The 19,201-nt window shown below is 43.3% G+C and overlaps 2 protein-coding genes across 4 annotated transcripts in view; both read right to left on the bottom strand.

Annotated features, from left to right (window-relative positions):
- LOC135917518 (beta-alanine-activating enzyme-like) overlaps positions 1–4,295 on the bottom strand; it is a 53,532-nt gene extending 49,237 nt beyond the window's left edge. The window contains exons 1-3 of one of the 3 annotated variants that reach the window (XM_065451099.2): positions 3,669–4,295; positions 2,934–3,057; positions 1,948–2,168 (exon numbers count right to left, since the gene is read on the bottom strand). In XM_065451099.2, the coding sequence (XP_065307171.2) occupies positions 1,948–2,168; positions 2,934–3,057; positions 3,669–3,889 (566 nt within the window). In that variant the 5' untranslated portion in view covers positions 3,890–4,295. Of the gene's footprint in view, positions 1–1,947; positions 2,169–2,933; positions 3,058–3,134; positions 3,326–3,668 lie in introns of those variants that run through there. The other 2 variants (XM_065451100.2, XM_065451101.2) reach the window with 2 other exon arrangements.
- Positions 4,296–13,614: 9,319 nt separating this feature from the next.
- On the bottom strand, positions 13,615–19,201 carry APC10 (anaphase-promoting complex subunit 10). Its single transcript, XM_065451098.2, has 4 exons — positions 18,949–19,201; positions 18,719–18,862; positions 18,330–18,492; positions 13,615–13,985 (listed from the first exon to the last, which is right to left on the bottom strand). The coding sequence occupies exons 2-4, from the start codon at positions 18,819–18,821 to the stop codon at positions 13,700–13,702; spliced, it is 552 nt and encodes a 183-aa protein (XP_065307170.1). The 5' UTR covers positions 18,822–18,862; positions 18,949–19,201; the 3' UTR covers positions 13,615–13,699.

The raw sequence follows: 19,201 nt of genomic DNA, 5'->3' as shown, positions 1-19,201 counted from the left end.
CATGAGCTTCCAAAGTCTCAAACCTCGTGTTGACAGATGACTTGAATATTGCCTGCTATGTCCTTATGGGTTTGTTATCCTACCCTGTATTGCTTCTTATCTGGGAAACCTCTATAGCAGAGGTCATGGCTGTTAATCAGCACTGTATAAGCCTCACCAGTTCTTCTAATCTCACTAAGGCCCAACAATGACTGATAGTTCATCAAAGAGTCCTGCTAAGCTAGCCTCACTCAACAGAGCTCGGGTGTTAAAAGTTGCCAGAGTCAATTTCCATTGGCGTTAAAGAAATTAGCTCTTCATAAAGCATTAATCCGTCCTAAACTAGAATACTGAACAGCAGTGTGGGATCCTAGCCAAGACTACTTGATTACTTCCTTAGAATGTGTTCAGACAAACTGTCCGTTTCATTCTTCCAACTTTAACTGAGAAGCAAGCATAACAGAAATGAAAGCTAATTTGAATCTTCTATCGTTGACTTCACAACAAAAGATTTGCCGGCTCACTCTGTTCCACAAGTTATATTATCATGCCACCTCGCACAATAACTTCTTCCATCGATCCAATTACATATCGCGTTGCATGGACCATCTTCACAAAACAGCAATTCCCTAATGCAGAACAGCTGCTTTTCTACCCTCACTTGTTCCCCGCATTTCTAAAGAATGGAACGATCTTCCCAATGAAACTGTATCAATGAAACTGTATCTATAACTGACATCAATAATTTTCGCCCAAGTTTTGGTTGGTATTGTACGAACATTGACAGTATTGTATTTCGTACTTACTAACGATTTCATTGTTTGTTTCTTACCTAACATTGTATACACGGGAGCAAGCATTTACGTGCCTGGATTTTTCACATTGTCTGCTTTAATTTTCTTTCTGCCCAGTCCCCTTTGTAATGCCTGCATGGCCCTGAGAATAAAATAAATAAATAAATAAATAAATAAATAAATAAATAAAATATTTGTGCAGTGGCTTCATTCTATAAAGCTGTACAAAGACAGAGTGGTTGAGGTGAAAACTGAGCCCATCGTGCACATTTTGTGTATAGCACGTATGTTCATGATTACATTGCACTGTTTTACACTGGCAAAATTATGATGAAGGACGCAGACAGACGATTGCTCTTCGTCCATCCACATCCATCTTCCCTTTTTCGTCATTTTTTTACCAGTGTCAAACTCAGCACAACATAATCATGAACATGCGACAACTAGCCCCTTTCATTGCTTTACTTAGTAGCGCATGCATGTGTGTGAACACACACATAACTGTCTAGGAAATGTTAAAGATGTTTGCAGATGAAAAGAAGGATTTCAGAGCTAAGTCTAGAGACATTAGGTTTGCAAGGTTAGTCATATCCACTGTAATGCTGACGAGGACAAGTTCCATATTTTAACAACAAAACACACACACATAAATACGTTTCAGAAATTAACACCGCTAAACAGACGAGGACAAAGGAAAAGAGGTTGCGAGTCAGCGCCAGTATCTTGCTCTTCTTTTCCTTCGTCCTTGTCTGTTTAGCGCTGTTAATTTCCAAAACATGAATTACCACCAACTCGCCCAAGTTTCACTTCTAGTACACATAAATACCTTGAACGAACCTCACTCATGATAAGCAGTGAACTGAATGAGGCTGCTGAGGTGTTCAATAAAATTAAGAGCACTTGACTACAGAAAATTTTGACAGCACACATTAATCAAATCTGTTATTGCTTTACAGGTTATTCTAAGAGCCAGCCAAAAACTAACGCACAGTGTGATATGATAAAGAACACTGTGATGCTTGCCAAAATGTTGAAACAGATGTGATAATGTAAACTCAAACTTTTATCACTCACAGAAAATGATGCTTGTAAAAAGTTAGTTTACCAGTAATATTTCTGTGTTGCACAGTGCACACATGAAACATGAAAAACCTATCACTGTACTCATAATTACCGTAAGTGTTGGACATTCAGCAAGGCACATTCATGGGGAACCCTGACCACCTTTGGTTCACCAGTTGTTCCTGATGTGAACATGGTGTAAGCCATTTGTGGCTCCAGCAATGTTGGCTCTTCAATATGTGCTCTTGCATCGTGGAAATAACTAGCAAATATAAATTTGCTGTCCCATAAAGCATCGAGCACAGACCACTCATCAATCGTTGCAAGGCTGCACTGCAAAAGCAACAGAAAGACTTTCTATAATCATAATGGATTTCAATTACACTTTTCATACTGATGATGCAGAAGTGAGTAAAAAGCACACAGGAAGCAAATTGCAGGTTATCATGGAGAATGTATACCAGTGAGCAAAAGTACACGGACCATACGCTCCCCCAAAAAACTGAATTTATTTGTATTTCAGGCGCACAAAGTGAAAATGATGAGTGCAGTGAAAAATTCACAATTCCAAGTTTGGACTGCAGTCTTTAAGTTACATTCACAGATGAAGAAGAGAACCGACGTTATTATGAAATCCCTGGTCCCTATACTATTGCTCAGGGGGTACACCACTAGGATCAAGGAAGACACTGGTGGGAAGAACTTCAGAACATGCTGGCAGCATTGGCAATATATTTTACCAGCAGCTGCACTTCATTTTTCTGATATTGCACAGGTATGTATAAGATTGTTAAAATGGAGGCGACAAATATAATGCTCCTGTCAGACAGGATATATTTAACTTCATTAAGGTCAATCTACATTGGGCTTTTTGAATTGGATCAAATCTTAGTTCAACTGAACTTCGATTTTTCTGTAGAGGATCGAAGTGCACCTTGTAGTGACATATATGTAGCAGCACTTGATTTATACAAGTCTCATCATCACAGACTCGACAGTGTCCTTGTGACAGGCACATACTGCATGTGCAAACGTATTGCGCACAGGTATTACAGTCACGTGCCAAGTTGGGAATGACAAGAAAGTGGGATTTCGTACCTTATCATACAGTGATTTCTCTGCAACTAAATAGAGTGGAGTTGTTGTATCCACAAGTGCTTTAATGTACTTTTCAGGACACTCGGACCTCAGGAAAGCAAATGCACAGGAAGCCTTGAGTACCCTGGGGGAGGAAAAAAAGCCTTGCCAATCCGAGCAACTCAAATGACGGACAGCGAAGCTGTATAAGGGAGTTCTCACATCCTAAGAATGTAAAACGGTGCTCCTTGGGCAGCGTCGAGGGCAGAGGGCCACTGGATTAGCAACGGGCGAGATCCTAGGCAGGCTCATGGACGTTAATGCCAACGCCGATGAGACGTTGACGGGACGCTTGTCACGTGGGAACACGAATGCTGACGTTACTGGTGTACCACCCAAACTATTATTGATCTAAGCCAAAAAGCCCAGAGCCCAGACGCAATACCCACAAAATATTTGTCTGTTTGAGTCCCTCCTGGCTGATCTCCAACGTGGAACTGGTTAAAAATGACGTGAGAAACAAAATTTATGTATTACTGGCTAAGATAAAAAGGCAAATAAATTATTGTCTATTCGGGTAATTCAAAGCAAATTCTGGGTTCTGATGCAGGCTACGTTGCTGCCATTTCCTTGATTGCCATTTGATACCATACACGCCGTCGCACGAAGATGATGTTGGAAGTCCCTTTAACAGCTTCGCTGCAAAATATGGGGCACTGATTGTGGACGACACGAATGTTGACACTGCACACATACCCTAGAACGAGATCCACAGCGTTGGCTGTAGTATCACATAGACACGCTACGGTAGCATGTGAAATGCCGTGCCTGTTGATTAACGCAGAGAGCTCTTCTGAGCGCCGCGACAACTCCAAATACGTCTGATGAGACTTCTTGTTGCCATCATCGTACACCACAGCAGTCCTCGATGGGTTTTGCTCAACTGTTGCTTCGAAACAACCATGCAACGTAGACATATTCCAATGATTTTCTTGCTAGTTGATAGAGTTGGCTACTCGCAGACGCTAAAGTGACATTCTGCTGCTTCAAGTAGCTTCTGCGTTTTCGCTTACTTATTATGTAAAAAGTTGTGCCATTATCATAGGTTCAAAGACAACGCCATGCGCGAGGAAATCGTACGCACGTGATCCAAACAACACGCAAGCAACGTTGCAACGATAGCATGATGATGATCGCCTACTTGTAGTTTGGGTATATTCTAGGCCATGTTCTAGGCACTGGTTTGGGCACTTATGGCCATGGATGGGTGTATAAACCAACGCTTGTAAAAACTTCGTACAACGCCCGCTAAAAATTGCAGCAAGACTAATTACTCCCTCATTAGTCCACATCTGTTGTCAGACTTGGCAGGAACTGTAGCGACTGTAGCATGACATTACGCAGGGCGCGGCGGTGGGCCGGGGGAGTTTTGCACACGACTGTCAAATCATCTCTATGGTCAAATACACAAGGTAGCATTAGTAGTTTTTTTCTAATTGTCAGAGGTTAGTGCGCAGCTCTTCTACTGCTGCGGTGGCTGAGCGCAACATTACTAGAGTTAGTAACGTTGGCTGAGCGCGATCACGCGCGTCCCATCTTGGAGGCATTCTATGCTGTACGTGGGTTCGAAGGCTTGTGAACCTGATAGCTGATGGCTTCGTGTGCGCTTTCTCGCGCGCCTAGTTCGCATTAAAACGAGAGGCAGTACGAAGGTCAATTCGCTCGCCGTTGCTACCGCTCTTTATCACGCCAGCGTTCGAGTGTCGATAGCGAGTGTCCACCGTCATCGAGTGATTTGCCTGTGCGCGCGTGACAACAGGCATGTTAGTTTGTACTGCAGTAAATTTATGCAGTTGATAAAGCGACAAACCTTACTTCTATAGCTGTCTAATGATTTGCTATCGCAATCAATGCTTCGCGTTTCGGTCGGAACTGCGACTTCTTTATTACATATGATAGACTGGGGGAACAGGTCAATTAAAGGATAGAACAACGTTACCCTTAATTGGCCATTCACTCTTACCAAGAAGTGTGTCGCACTGAACTCCTTTTTAAATGCCAGGTGCACCAGTCTAGCTGTTGGCCAGATCAAGTCACTGCAGCAAAGATCGGCTGTCCAAAAAAGTCAATTTTCTTCACCAACTACACTTCGCTCCAGGATGCAGCAAGCATTTATTCAACAGACAACTAACCTGCAGGGCAAAGCTCTCTTCCATACCTCCCAGAACATTTTAGAATAGGGTTGCAAAACTCAAAACCAATGTGACTCAGACCCACGGTGTAGGAATATTACTCAATATTCCTACACCGTGGTCAGAACCAACCTATCTGGGAGCCGCACATCAACAGGAAACATTTTTGCTTGTGGTAGGGCAGTTTTTGACGTCAAAAGTGTCTGCAGGGTCAGTCATCAAATAAATCACCTGTACAAACATATAGGCACTTCTAAGGAGATAGGCCAGTTTCACAGCATTCTTAGTTATGTTTCCATATATGTTATCAGGGTAACTATAAACCTCAAGGAGGGGCTACTTCTGTTACACGCCTTTTAGGTCTGGCCAACACTGTCGATGAACGTAGTATAGTCGCCGTCTTCTGGTGTTGCCAAGTAAAGGTAGTGAAAGAGGTGGTTGCTCAGTTTCTCATACTTAAATTACTTTAAATGATGTTTAAAATATTTCAAAAAGGCTCTTGATGTGTTCTGAAGATTTGATGTTCTGTACGTTCTTCACCATATGCATGAATGTTTACTTTCAAAATTAAGATATTATTTGTTGCCAGAATTTAAATTGGGTGGAAAGCGCCATGATGTTTCTGAATGCGTGGTGCGACAGTGGTGACTGCAGCGAAGCAAAATTTTCACCTGTGACGGCAAGCGAAGAGGTTTCCGCGGACCGAAGTCGGGACGCCTTCCGGGGCTGGAGGCCAAGCTTGCAGCATACATTGTTGAAATGCATGATTGGTCCCTGCCAGTGATGTACAACATAGTCATGAGACCAGTCTGGATCTTCGCATTTTAGGGACCTGCTCCCCCTTGAGTACGAGTGGCTGGCGGCAGAAGACCGCGAACTTACGCCAACCGGACATGTCAAAAAAGCCTCCCTGACGGCTGTGTGTGGTTGGGTGCTTTCGGCGTGGATTTATGTATGTATGCGAATGCACTTATGTATGCAAATGCGGAATTTCGTTGGACGAAGACGTGCTGTGAAACCGTAGCAGCAATTACGATGGCATCACTAGTGAAGACGATGGCACAAGTGAAGAGTAGTCCAGTGACCATGCCAGCTACTAATAAATTTTCGTTATGGAATGCGCCTGCAGGTATGCCCTTCTTTTTTTCCCCTATCACACGCGATATGGGAGGGTCGACTTACAGGGTCGACTTACATTCGAGTCGACCTACAATCGTGTAAATACGGTAGCCTTGATTGATGCTCACTCCCACTGCACTGCCATGTCGGCAAATATTTGTGAAGGTTGAAAAGTTAGGCAAACACACAAAGCATATTACCATTTCGCAGGCACGATAGCCTTCGGTCACTGAATACAGACATATTGGAAAAGCACACGGTCGATTCAATTATGTATGCTGCACAGATAAAGCGGTCATTGATGTTGTATGAAGAACAAAACTTCATTGCATGACGACTCTAGTCCAAGTTGTCTCTGCTTGTGGAGGTGGCGCTCAGTAGTGGTGGACTTGTGGTGGATACCATTGCCTGCTAGATGTGGCTGACCTGGCACACCAGAAGGAGCCAGACTTAGGCACAGGTCTTCTTGTGGTGCAGTCACGGTGTGGGTGCAGTCCAGCTTGTCCTGGTATATGGCACAGACAGGAGGAGCATTGGCATGTGTAATAATGTGGGGGGACATTCCCAGTACGTGTACCACATTAGGATGCTGCTCCCAGACCCGAAAGATGGGATAGCCTAATCTAACTGTGCTCAATGTGATGAATGATTGCATCATTAGGGAGAGTGAGGGTCTGCACGTGGAAAGAGATACGAGGGAGTTGTTAGGGGCATGCGGGGTTTGTCAACCTCGGAGTCGAGCATGGCATTGCTTGTGGTGCTCAGCTGAACAAGCTTCAGGGAATAAACTTCTCGTCATCGGAGTGGGGTGCTCAGTATATTGACGTGGGCAGGCAAATGAGCTTGATCATTGCCTTCCGTCCCGATGACCAGAAATCCATTCCAAGAGGACCTGGAAGTTTGGATGAGATGTTATGCGTGTTTATATGAGCAAGAAGGTGACAGTGAAAGAATGTTGTAAGATTACGTGCAGTTGTCGCATGCGTTCATTAACTGTTCTCGGTAAAAGGGCTCTGCTCCATTTTTCTTTTTCTCCTTTTTGCTGTGCTTGATGCCACCAATGGTTCATTTTATGCCCAACATTTGCTGACAAAAGTGTATACTACAGTTTCTCTCATCATGCGACCATGTGTTGACTGAAGCACGAGTCCACTATAGAAATCTGAAATCAGCCCCAGGCAGCCAGAAATTCACTTGTGGACCAAATTTGGCATGCCAGCCGTATGTTGTGCATCCTTGTATTAAAATAACCTTTTAGTTCATACTACTGTAATGCTACTGAGCCAACATAAAGTGACAACACAACTTCGCTGTAGGAACTAGTACAGCCTCCAATCTTTACTTGCATAGACAAAAAGCCTTTTGTATAGTAGTCTAACACTCCATTTTTTTAGCCAATAGTTTTACAAGGTGAGCAATAAATAATAGTGTCATTTTGCCTAAGGTAGTATGTATCAATTATGACAAGCAGGATATGTATGTTTTCTCAGCCCGCTACTAGAATACACTACCTATGCATATGTAATATTAGCAGAATGAATTTAAGAGAAAGTTAAAGGATTGTATGGTATGCTGCAATGTTAGTTCATACATTCAATGCAGTAACGCATTGCATATCATAATTCTATGAAAATGCTGTTGGAGAGCATTCAACCTTCTTACATTCAGGCTTGGAGAGCATTCAACTTCTTACATCTTACATTAATACATCACTATCTTCAATTTGCAATTCCTTCTAGCCATCATCGTACCTTGCTGGTGAAGCAGCGCACTGACACGGACACAGAGAAGACAAACAGAAAAAGACGAGTTGCGAGTGCAGCGAGTGTCGTCTTTTTCTGTTTGTCTTCTCTGTGTCCGTGTCAGTGCGCTGCTTCACCAGCAAGGTACGATGATCACTCACCAACTAGCCCAACTTTCGACTTTACTGACCTTCTAGCCATCATCTTTTGTAGTTATTTCATTTTCAGAATGGTAGTGTTTATTTGCTATGCATTGTACACATTTAATGCTGAGAGATGTGCCTGATGTCAGATCTATTTTTGTATTTGACTGACCAAGGTTCGCTGAAATCAAAGACCCTGCCACCTTTAAAGTTGCAATTAACAATTTATTGTTGGAACACTCCTCTCTGTAATACCCTCAGGTCCTGAGAATATGAAAATAAACAAATTCCAATTTGTTTTAACATTAGTCCAATCGCAAAAGACCTCTTCATAGATTCAAGTGCTACAAGTGCACAATGTGGGACAATGTCAGTGAGATGAACACCCGGGGAACCTTAGAAAATATTTTATCCCAGATCAATGTGAGCCATAACAAACAACCACAGCAAACAGGAGGCAGGGCATTTTTGTTTATTTACGGCGACTACCTTAAACTGAAGAAGTCCTTGGTGGCTTTCCAAACATCTCTACCCTTGTTGTTGAGGGTTGTATAACACTTGCCCGTTTCTTCAGCTGCATTGCCAGTACTTGCTGCATAGTGCTATTCGATTGCGCAGGTCTTTGGCAGGTTTATGAACGACCATGATTTCATTGACCAACTTTGCACATGTACATACACTATGGCTATATTCTCGTGAGTGAGAGAGATCCGACAGTGGATTAAAAATTCATATTGCTCACTACAGGGCAATGAACCATAAGAGTCATCTCGAAACTGTATGCGTGCTGGCCAGGACATTTTCAAAATTTGTATCACCCCAATATCCAGATCAACCGCGATTTTATCGACAATCAATTGCTACAAGAAAGCCCTGTTGGCTCAGACAAAGTGTGCAATAGCTACATTACACTCTATCAACCTTTTCTGGTCCAAACTCTCGTCTTGTTCCTACTAGTGTGTAATAAAAAAAATATTCCCAGTGTACTTTTTTTATAATATATTGAAGCCATATCACAAAATCTTCACTGTAGGTAGCTAGTGACATGTCAAATTCCAAAATTCAGAGCGATGGATGTTCGAATTACAGCCACAAGTTATTGGAATGCTGTTTGCATTCCCTCAAAGTCGCATAGCTGGCCTTCAGAGTTGCAGCACTGAGGCCTAATCTCAGAATGTGACAACATGTAGACTTTTCTAAACCTTGGAGAGAACCAATGACCTGCAGCATTGAGTTTGCACAAATTAAATGACTGAACTGCTGGCACTCAAGATCTTTAAGGTTAGCTTTGGTCTATGCTCTCCTCAGTCTTGCATATTCTTTGTAAAATATTACAATTACTAAAGGAATCATCACCCCAGAAAGGCTTAATGAAAAATTAAACATGAAAAGGGGGATGCAAAAACAGTCCAAACGTCAAGAAAAAATGAAATTCATTTATTGTTACACGGAGGAAATTGAGAAATGGTTGTTGTCGCACAAGTTGGTGATAAAGTGCCATTAAACGAATAGTTGAACCTCGAACTGTGGCCACCACCACCAGTTATATAGCATAGGCCAGATGACTACAAAACCACATAATGAGCTACTGTTTGCAATTATGTTTGTTTTGCACATCCAAATGTCCCAAAGCAACACAGTGGTTAAAACATACTGTAGTGGCAAAATCCGTTTTGTGACCACCTGGGGTTCTGGCTTTGAACTATTCAAAGTGCCTTTACACAAGCATTCTTGCATTCTGTCTCAAATGAAATTGGCTAGGAATCGAACCCATAACCTTGTGCCCACACAAGTAGAGGCCCATAGCCATTGAGTCACGGTGGCAGGACAGTTTCAACTGCATTTCATTTGACCCCCCCCCCCCCCCCATTTTACAATAACTGGATGGCAGTTGCAGCAGGAGGCCTAAGTGTAATTATACCTATTATACTTACAAACTGCAGAGTCTACACTCCTGGCTCTCCCACAAGCTACTGAACAAATGTGAACCAAGTCAGAAAGTAAAGTGATTTATTAACCATTCAGCACGATTTGTACAATGACTTATGAAAACCTAAATTTGAAGATGGCACACTAAAAAAGAAAAAGAAAAAAGAAAGAAAGTAAGTTCTCCACCACATAATAAAAGTAGCACAAAATTTGTAAAGTCCATCACTTCTGCTTTGAAGTCATTAATGCTTCCAATAGTTTAGTTTGAAATTTGTCTACAACACTTTCTGAAGAACTCCTTCTGACGTTGCTAAAATGATTAGATGAGTTAGAACCGGACAACTTGAAAGGCTCCTCCACACCTTGCGGGGTGGAATTCATGTCCAGCTCTTTCAGCACCTTGCTGAAGGAGTCAACCCTTTTTTCAATAAATTGCAGGTCAGATGTGGCAACAGAGTCAGGGTTCTCATATGCTGCCATCCTTAACGCAGCTCGTTTCGTCTTCAATTCTGCTAGTTTTGTCTGAAGACTTCGTCTGAAGGCTGCTACGTCTTGGGAGCTGCCACATTCTTCGACATCTTCAGTCCTACTTTTGTCCACATATTCACAAGGATCAACTTGCTCTTGCGAGTTGTTGACATTAGTCGTGTTGCTTAGAGACATACAAGACTCATCATAGCTGAGGCACCAATTATCACTCTTGTTGCCTCCATTCACAAACACAGGTTGATCAGACAGAGTGCAACTCGCCACCTTACTCTCCAGCTCACTTCTCAAATTCTCTGATGGATGTTGCAAGATTCTGAGAATGTCTGGAATATTGTGCAAGTGATACAACTGGACACTGTCGAAATAAAAGACACCATCACTCAGGGAAACCTCAAGGTGAAGCTCTGGATCACACTTTTTTTCTAGCAAAGGCCCAACAAGACTGATACCCTTTTTGGAAAGGCTTGTTGACACCAAGTCATCTTTCCAGCCCAAAAGCTTTGAGATACCCATAGAAGACATGTAACGTCCCCCATTCCACATGATCACATCGGCAGTGTGACCCTCTGAGAAAGTCCATGTTTCTATAAAATTTCCAGCTGCAATTTCTTCTTTCACCATTGTGCTTACTGCCAAGTCTTCGTTAATCAAAACTTCACTAAGAGAGTACTCCATGTTGCCAACAGACATCACTAGCTCTACAGCTAAGGTGTCTTGCTCTTTGCTCATGACAGAGCAGCTACACTCTCCCATCTGTACTAGCTCCAAGAAGCGTTCCTTAGCGTTGGATGGCCACACCTGTTCGTTTTTGGGCTTTATACCTAAAAGTGAAGCTCTAATTGCCTGCGCAGGAAGTTCAAGAAAGTCAGATCGGAGCCTCCTGATGTCAGTAACTTTCACAGGCATTACCGTGCCGTAGTCAATGTAGGACACAAACACTTCATGAAGTCGAACACTTTGCACAACAGCCCGATGCCAGAGTGGATGTCCATTGCATGTGTACAGAGCAGCACAAACGAAGCCTGGCTTCAAATTACTGATACTCACGGAGTAAAAATCAGCAGGTGTGCTGGAGTAAAATGCATCTAGCTCAGTCATTAAGTCTGTTAGTCGACTGAGCCCATCACCTTCTGTAATTAAGATGTAAAACTCAGATGGCGAGAACACTTCCCCTATAGCAACAGAAAATGTCCAGCAGCTGGGTAGTTCTTGTACAGGATAAGCACACATTACTACAGAAGAATCAGACTCGCCAGCATCCAAGAGCGGCACAGATTGCCCGACATTCTGCATCGGGTGTTGCAGATCCTCTTTGAGTATTTGTACGGTGTGTGTCCCATCACCATGGTTTTTCACAACTGTGCCAGGAATTGCATACAGTATGTTGCGAATGAAGTCGCTTGTGCATTGGCCGTGAGTTTTGATGTGGCGATGCTCACCAAAACGGCTTTCGTACAAGTCTAGCAGCTCTGAAACTTCGAGGCCTTGAGGGATTTTGAGCAGAATTGACAACAATCCACATCGGAGATCATCAGGCAGGGCAGGGGCACCAGTTCGCGTTTCCTTCTGGTCGTTGTTGGGAAGCATAACTTTGAACTTCCCTCCAGAGTCAGGCATAATGCACACTGAAGAGACTGAAGATAATATATCTGGCAACATTTCAAGAGGGTGCTTATTCTGCTTAAAGTAAGCACTGCTGCCCATTCTCTCTTCGCACATTTTCATCAGCAATTCTATGTCAAGACCAGTGGGATACTTCTCCAAAAGGCTCCTAATGCGAGTTGCGAAACCTTGTGGAATGTCAACAGTTAAATCAACTGTTGACGTTCCCTTGCTCGTCACCTCAGGTGCAACTTGTGTCTGGTTGTCAGCAAACTCTCTACCGACTGCTCTTTGTGTGAGCTCATGTTCATCTTGGCCGGCAGTTGCTCGTATGCTCATAGATCTTGGCTCGTATGCAACAGCACTGGGATTGAGCGTGCTGCTCATTGACTGCTCACTTGTTTCACCATTACAAGCAATGGGCCCTTCTTCCAGCGGAGTTACAAATGGACGGCACAGTGAAGGCCTCAAGGTAGGCTGACCGGGGGGAATGCTGACACCTTGCACAGGCAAAGTGTGTTGATAGACAGGCTGATACATGCTGCTGGTAACACAATTCTGCGCAGTCCACTGCTGAACAAGGCTGTTACAGGGCATATAATTTAGATTTCTCTTTACAGAAGCTGATTTGCTGCCAGAAGCTTGGCCTGAAGAGTCATCACTACACCGTTCATGCTGAGCTATGTTCGTAACTTCTCTACAGTTTTCATTGTCAGAAACCGACAGAGGCATATAAGGAATTGGCTCATGTTTAACACATTGGGGGGATTGATTGGGTGCATCACCTTCAACATGATGTTTCGGGTCCACATGGATGGGATAGTTTGTTGCAGTACTGTTCAAAAGACCAGTATTTCTGAGTAATGCATAGTGGAGCCTTGACACCCCTCTGCGTTGAGCTGCGTCATTTGAGGCTGTTGACGTAGTTGTCGTTTCATTGTGAGAATCTGGAGTGCTAGGTGTGGCACGAGAACTTGAAGGTTCACACAACTTCTGTGACGTCATGACTGTCGTTGAGTAGTCTCTTCCGCCAAAGGAGCGGCCACCTCCTCGGCCCCTATACATGCCCCTTTGCACATACTTCCCTCGTACTGGTGGTTTGTGCGATACATGACGGACTTTAGCTTTTGTTGTGCTTGGCTTTTGCTGCTTGACCATTCGTTCAATGTGTTGGACTTCCTGCTTTGCTTTAGCCTGTATTACATCCTCTCCAGTATAGCTGCGCGTGACAATAACGGTGTCGGAGATTTTGTTAAGAAACTGCCGAACATTTGTGCAACCAAATTTTTGATATGGCACAGGGCGGTCTTCATGAGACTTGAACTCCTTTTCTAGTTCTGAAATTGTCATGGGTCCTTTATGTGCAAATAGTATTGAACTGATAACCAATTTCACTGCTTCCAGATCTTCAGCCATTTTCTTTTAGCAAAAGTTATTGGCAGAAGCAGAATAACTGCACAGTTTAGAATGAAACAATCGAAGAAACTAATCTTAGAATGGTTAGAACATGTTAACTGCTAAACAACATCAAGTCCTGCTTTGAGTAGTGGCGGGCTTGTTAAACAGAGGCATCAGCGGATGCAGCTGAAGGCACGGCAGTTGACACTGGTGAAGTTGACTTTTGGCATGACGCTGACATTGGCTTGCTGGACAGGTGAGTGCACCTTGATCTGGCGAAGATGGGTGTCCCGACCGTTCTGGTGATTCGACAGCACAGCAATTTGCACAAAGAAGGTCCTCACAGGGTGGCCAGCTGCGTCACGTGTAGCAATGTGCACCCAGCCCGTGGGCTCCGTCAAGTCTACAGCCTCCAGCTCCTGCAGGTCGTGGAAACTGCTGCCCACACGCACAGAAATCCTGCATGTTGAAGAGAAGGCAAATGACAATTTTTCACATTGGTCCTTCTGCTGGCCAAGTGCATTTGTCTTACAGTTAAAGAACAACTGACAAATACAATAGGAGCTAGTATGATTTTTCGTAGTCCAGTTCACCAACACAGCACTGAAACAATGCAGCATGCAGCGTCATCTTATGGCATTTTCTGCTAATAAACTCTAGCGAATGACATGAAAAGTCCGAAAGGCTCGCAGTGAAATGATTTTATTTTTTGTTTGATGGCAAAACTCTTGGCAGATAATGAAACAAAAAAGTATCTCTGCTGAGTCTGCTGCTGAAAATGTAAGAAAAGCTCTTTAGGTGTAGACAGTGCGCCTTGCAGGAAGGGCTGATAGTGTACTCTGGTTCAATATGATGCCATGAGGTGGCTCTTGGATCATGGGTTTGTCACAGGAGAGGGGGCAATATTTTATTAAAAATGTGCTCTGTTCTGGCATAATTTTCAAACAAATTGCACACAGTCGCTCAGCAGAAACACTTGCATGCATGTGCACAATGCTCATGCCAGCAATGGAAGGTAGAACGCTGCCCTTGCTCCACTCCTGTGTCTATTGAGTGGAGCATGACAATGTATTAATTTGGCTTGTCATTTTGTAGCCAAGCTGACTGTACGTTGCTTGCATCCCAGGGAGAGTGCTCGTGAAAAATGGGAAATCAGACAGTGGCGCCACTTTTTTACTGGATGAAGCTGCAATCATTGGTCTCTTCAAAAACAGCACGAAAGCATGTTATTTGGAAGTGCTCACAACGGCATTTGTTACGCTATGTCCACAATTAAAGATGTGAATCTCAAACAGTGATGCGTTAACACATTTGGCATGTTAAGTCTCCGTGTTGAGTATCGCCACAGACAACACATACTTCCCGTTTAGTCCTGAGGAAACAGTGGATAGTGTACCAAAGCTTATTATCAAACTGCATGAACAATAAAATGTGACCTCTGTTCAAAATCTGAATGTGAATAAGCCAGCAGTTTAGCCAGAAGACTTGCACACCTGGCACTCCATCTTATGCAACCATTGGAAAGGCATCACTGAATGAACACTTTGTGTATTTTACATGCAACATTCCCTTTTCTTTTTTTTCGTTTACTCAAGCATATCCATATATGCCCTAATTTTCAATAGGTTATGCAGTTCCCTAGAAATGAAATGGACACAAAGTTCTCCCAGATGTGCCCTGTCCTCAGTGGAGAAACAAAACACAATTCAGTAGTGAACAGTTTGCATCATACAGGTCAGCTTCACTCTACTACCATTCTGCTTGCTGTCTACCAAGCTCATGATAATACTCCGTGTGTCAGTGACTAAAAAACTGCAGGGCAGGAGAAAGCATAGGGGCATGTCATTTATTTATTTATTTTATTTGTTTGATGATACTGCCAACTGCTTTTTGGCAGCCAAAGCTGGGATGGTAGATAAAGAAAAGGGACACTTTCACAAAGCAAAATAATGTGGAAATACAATTCAAGCACAGCAAAAATAAAAAAGCACTCAAAAGTATGTGTACGCAACTGTGCAGGGCAAGAGTGCTGATGACTAAGGATGAGTGTTGAATAAAAAGCAAAAGAGGGTATGTAGGATATAGTAAGATCACAGCTACATATCTTTGAAAAAGAAAGCACTTATTTTAAAATCCGTACAAAAAAGAAAAAGGAAAGGAATATCAAGTGCTTCTCTCATAAATGACAAACAGCGGATAGGAAAGAGTCGACTGAGTGCCTCTTCGTGACTTCTTTTGTAAGTATGTTCCATCCTCTTACGGTTCTAGGAAAGAATAAAATGGGTAGGCATTTGTTCCAGCCAAGGGTATAATGAGGGTATGTTCGTGTATTGCACAAGTTATTCTAGAAGTTTTAAACTGTAAATAACTTTCATAATTCATTTTAGTTTGCCGTTCCATTGACTATTGTATAAAGCATCTTGGGACGGTGTAATTTATGACAGTCCTCCAGTATTGGTAGACTAGACCATGAACAGACATCAGATATTGACTTCTCTTTCATAGGTATTAAAAATAAACTTCAGCGTTCTCTTTTGCACTTCTTCAAGCTTATCTATATTAGCCTTTGTGGGTGGGTCCCAAACAACATCACAATATTCGGGTAAAGGATATGCGAACGATGTATCGCCAATCAGTTTTGTTTTACTTGTGCAGTGCTTGAGACGATGACGAAGCAGTCAAGAGTCTTTTTGATGCTGGCAAAACTATGCCATTTGATGTGAGCACTCCATTCTAAATTACAAGCTATTTCCAGTCCAAGATATTTAGGCACATTAGCAGACTTGATGTCAGCGCTGCTAATTTTGTATGCACGCAACAGCGGGTTCTCTTTTCTCGTTACAGTCATTTGGGAGCACTTAGAAATCTTTACACTCATCTTCCAGATATGGCACCAGCTAGAAATTGATAGAAAATTGGTTAAGGTTGATTCGTCACCTTCAGACTGAACAGCACGATAAACAACGCAGTCATCCGTGAAGAATCCGCATTCTATAGGAGTGTCAAAAACAGATCATTTATATACACAAGAAATCATTATTTTCTTCTAATTTTTCCTTTTGACACACGTGTTTTGCACTGATGCACTGCTTTGGTGTTTCATCCACAATGGGAGCCATGCTCAGAAAGGTCCAAATTCACAAGATGCAAAATTACGCAAGTCAGCTGCTCTGCCAGAGCTTGGCTCATACTTAACCCTGCTATTCTGGTTGGACGGGTGCCTGCACCTTATGCATGGCTTATCTTCAGAAATACGCTTGCAAACGATGGTGCAACACTATCGAACTTAAAAATATTTAATTAGTACATACCATTGATCATATGAGAAATCATACAGCAAGAGTGATGGTTATGTCTGTATTTTACATGAAATTTGGTGTCGTTCAGGTTTTGTAAGGCATACAACAGAATATGGTATATTAACACAGGTATGAATTTGCCATACAGGGGAGCTTTTTTTTGCAATGTATGTTGATTCAACCTGATTGCTTCCCATACATATTTTAGTCAGTCTCGCGAAATGTGCAGGTGGTATCAAAAGTTGGCGGCATGTACGTTCAGCAAAGAAAGTCAAACTTCAACCAAGTTTTAGCCTGCAGCCTGTAGAATTCTTGTGTTGCTGCGCTGCTTTTACTAAGAACATGCCACAGTATGTGGGTCACATACACTAGTACAGATAGAAAATCTGAAATACAGCCTGCATGCTCAGGCTCAGAAAACATTCACCCCAATAAACTTTTGATGCAGACGGTACAGCCTTCTAAAAAAAAGAAAAGAAAGAGAGAGGTGGGGGAGCCAGCTGGTAGTTCGTGCTGATGGCTGGGTGGTCTTTACTCTTTTTTTACGACAAAGTACTGTGGTACAAAGAGTATGTACATATACATAACGAATGAACTTTTTGTCTGTTCTATGCTGACATGTGCACAGAAACTCTCCCATTGTCAAGACAGCATTATTATGACTGACAACTACTAAGCTGGCTCTGTACACAGGTGCACCGGCAATAAAAAGAAATGTGGACATGTCCCCAGATTGTGCGCGTAATAAGACCGATTAGTTGCAAATCAGTTGCCTCAACTTATGAAATGTTATTACATAAGGCATTACTAAACCTTGAAAGGTGTTACCTCTGGTGTGACTCTGTTCGGCAAGGGTCTGACTGGTGTTGTGGAAGTCGAAGGGGGCTTTTGTAGTAGCTGGTTGCTTTTTTTCGTCGCAATGATACATTGAATATTTTATACAAGTACTTCTCCAAGAGGGTACATGTAACCGGCAAACGGAGGCTGCAGGAAAGCACCTGAGATTATAATAACATTGTGCCTAATGGTACTTCGCACGTACCTGCTTTGCTTCCGCTTCGCTAACTCCGCGGCTCTCGCCTACCGACTCTCGCACATGTTTTTGCAGAAGGACGTTTATTTAACTCAAAAGGGTTTAGTAAAGATGCTTTTGAAAGGTCACAGAGAGCAGCATACGAAAAGCCTGGCACGAACGAAGATACCTCTCCAGCACTGCAGGCCCGGTTTCTACTACGGCCCCTACTCCTCCCCCGGGAAAATCAGTGATGCAATATTAAAGGTAAAACGCCGCAAGCCGCGAAAAAGGTATAATTCGCCATAACTGACTCCGCACAAGCGCCGCAGGTGCGAGAAAGTTTGTCCGACGTACACCCAGCAACGAAAGAAAGCCCCCCGCGACTTCTACACCACCAGTCAGAACCTCGCCCTCTGTTCTTCGCTTTTGTTAAGTCCCGTGCTCTACCAACAGTTCCAGCAGGCACATACCCTGACAAGGAACGCGTACCTGTTAGGTGTGTAGCTCTCGTCGAGTTTATAGTCGGCGTAAATGCATATCCCCTGAATAGTCGTCTTGCGGCGAAACTGAATGTTGACTAGGTGCGGCTGAGGACCATCGGACTGCCAGTACGTGTCAAGGCAGTTGTCACGCAGCTGATCAACACCAAATCCTGCGAAAACAGCAAAATCATGCGAAACGCCTTACAGAGTCAAGGCTGCTGACATTCACCCGACCGCAAGTTTCCAGGGCACCAGGGACGCGAGAAAACGAAAGAATGAACGCACACAAACGCGCCCAAAATGCCCACTCACGATGCCGTGAGGAAGTTTCTTCACAGCCCCGTGCACGGGAAACATTTAGTCGCGTGTATTACACTGAATGACTTCGTGGCTTACCCGGCTTACAAGATGACAACGACCACACAGCTTGCGCTCCCACTTCCCTGACTTTGCCTTCCCGTTCCAAGCTCAAAGAATCGCGGACATAGCCAGTGTTCATGGCAGTACGGGGATCAGACTGAGCGAAATACTCGCACGCACCTACGAACAGTTGAGAAAGACAAATGAGCAAATTTGCGACCGCGCGCACTCAAAATGTATACAGTTTCAAGTACGAAGACATTTACGTGACGTGCGAGGAGAGGCTTTGCCTGCAGGAGAGCCGCCTTTACTGTTGCATCGACAACGCTATTATCACTGTTATCTTGAAATTGGCACAATTAATTAGGCAGAAGAGCTCACGCAGGCACGCGAGTGCTACGCAGTACGATATAGTACCATGAAGCAGCAAATCGACAGCGTCGTCAGCATTTAAGCATAGAGAAAGGGATTTTAAGGCAGCGGCACAACCATGGCACAACTGCCACAAAATATAGCACG

This window comes from Dermacentor albipictus, chromosome 3 (genome assembly GCF_038994185.2).
Source record: "Dermacentor albipictus isolate Rhodes 1998 colony chromosome 3, USDA_Dalb.pri_finalv2, whole genome shotgun sequence".
In the NCBI taxonomy this organism is placed as follows: domain Eukaryota; kingdom Metazoa; phylum Arthropoda; class Arachnida; order Ixodida; family Ixodidae; genus Dermacentor; species Dermacentor albipictus.
This window is presented reverse-complemented; position numbering and strand designations above follow the sequence as displayed.

Bases quoted from the DNA above. Each gene is read 5' to 3' on its own strand.
- APC10 (XM_065451098.2), bottom strand. From the start codon at position 18,821: ATGAACACTGGCTATGTCCGCGATTCTTTGAGCTTGGAACGGGAAGGC. The intron at 18,493-18,718 runs GTAAGCCACGAA...CTGTTTTCGCAG, and splicing joins GTTGTCATCTTGTAAGCCGG to GATTTGGTGTTGATCAGCTG. The intron at 13,986-18,329 runs GTACGCGTTCCT...TTCAACATGCAG, and splicing joins GAGAGCTACACACCTAACAG to GATTTCTGTGCGTGTGGGCA.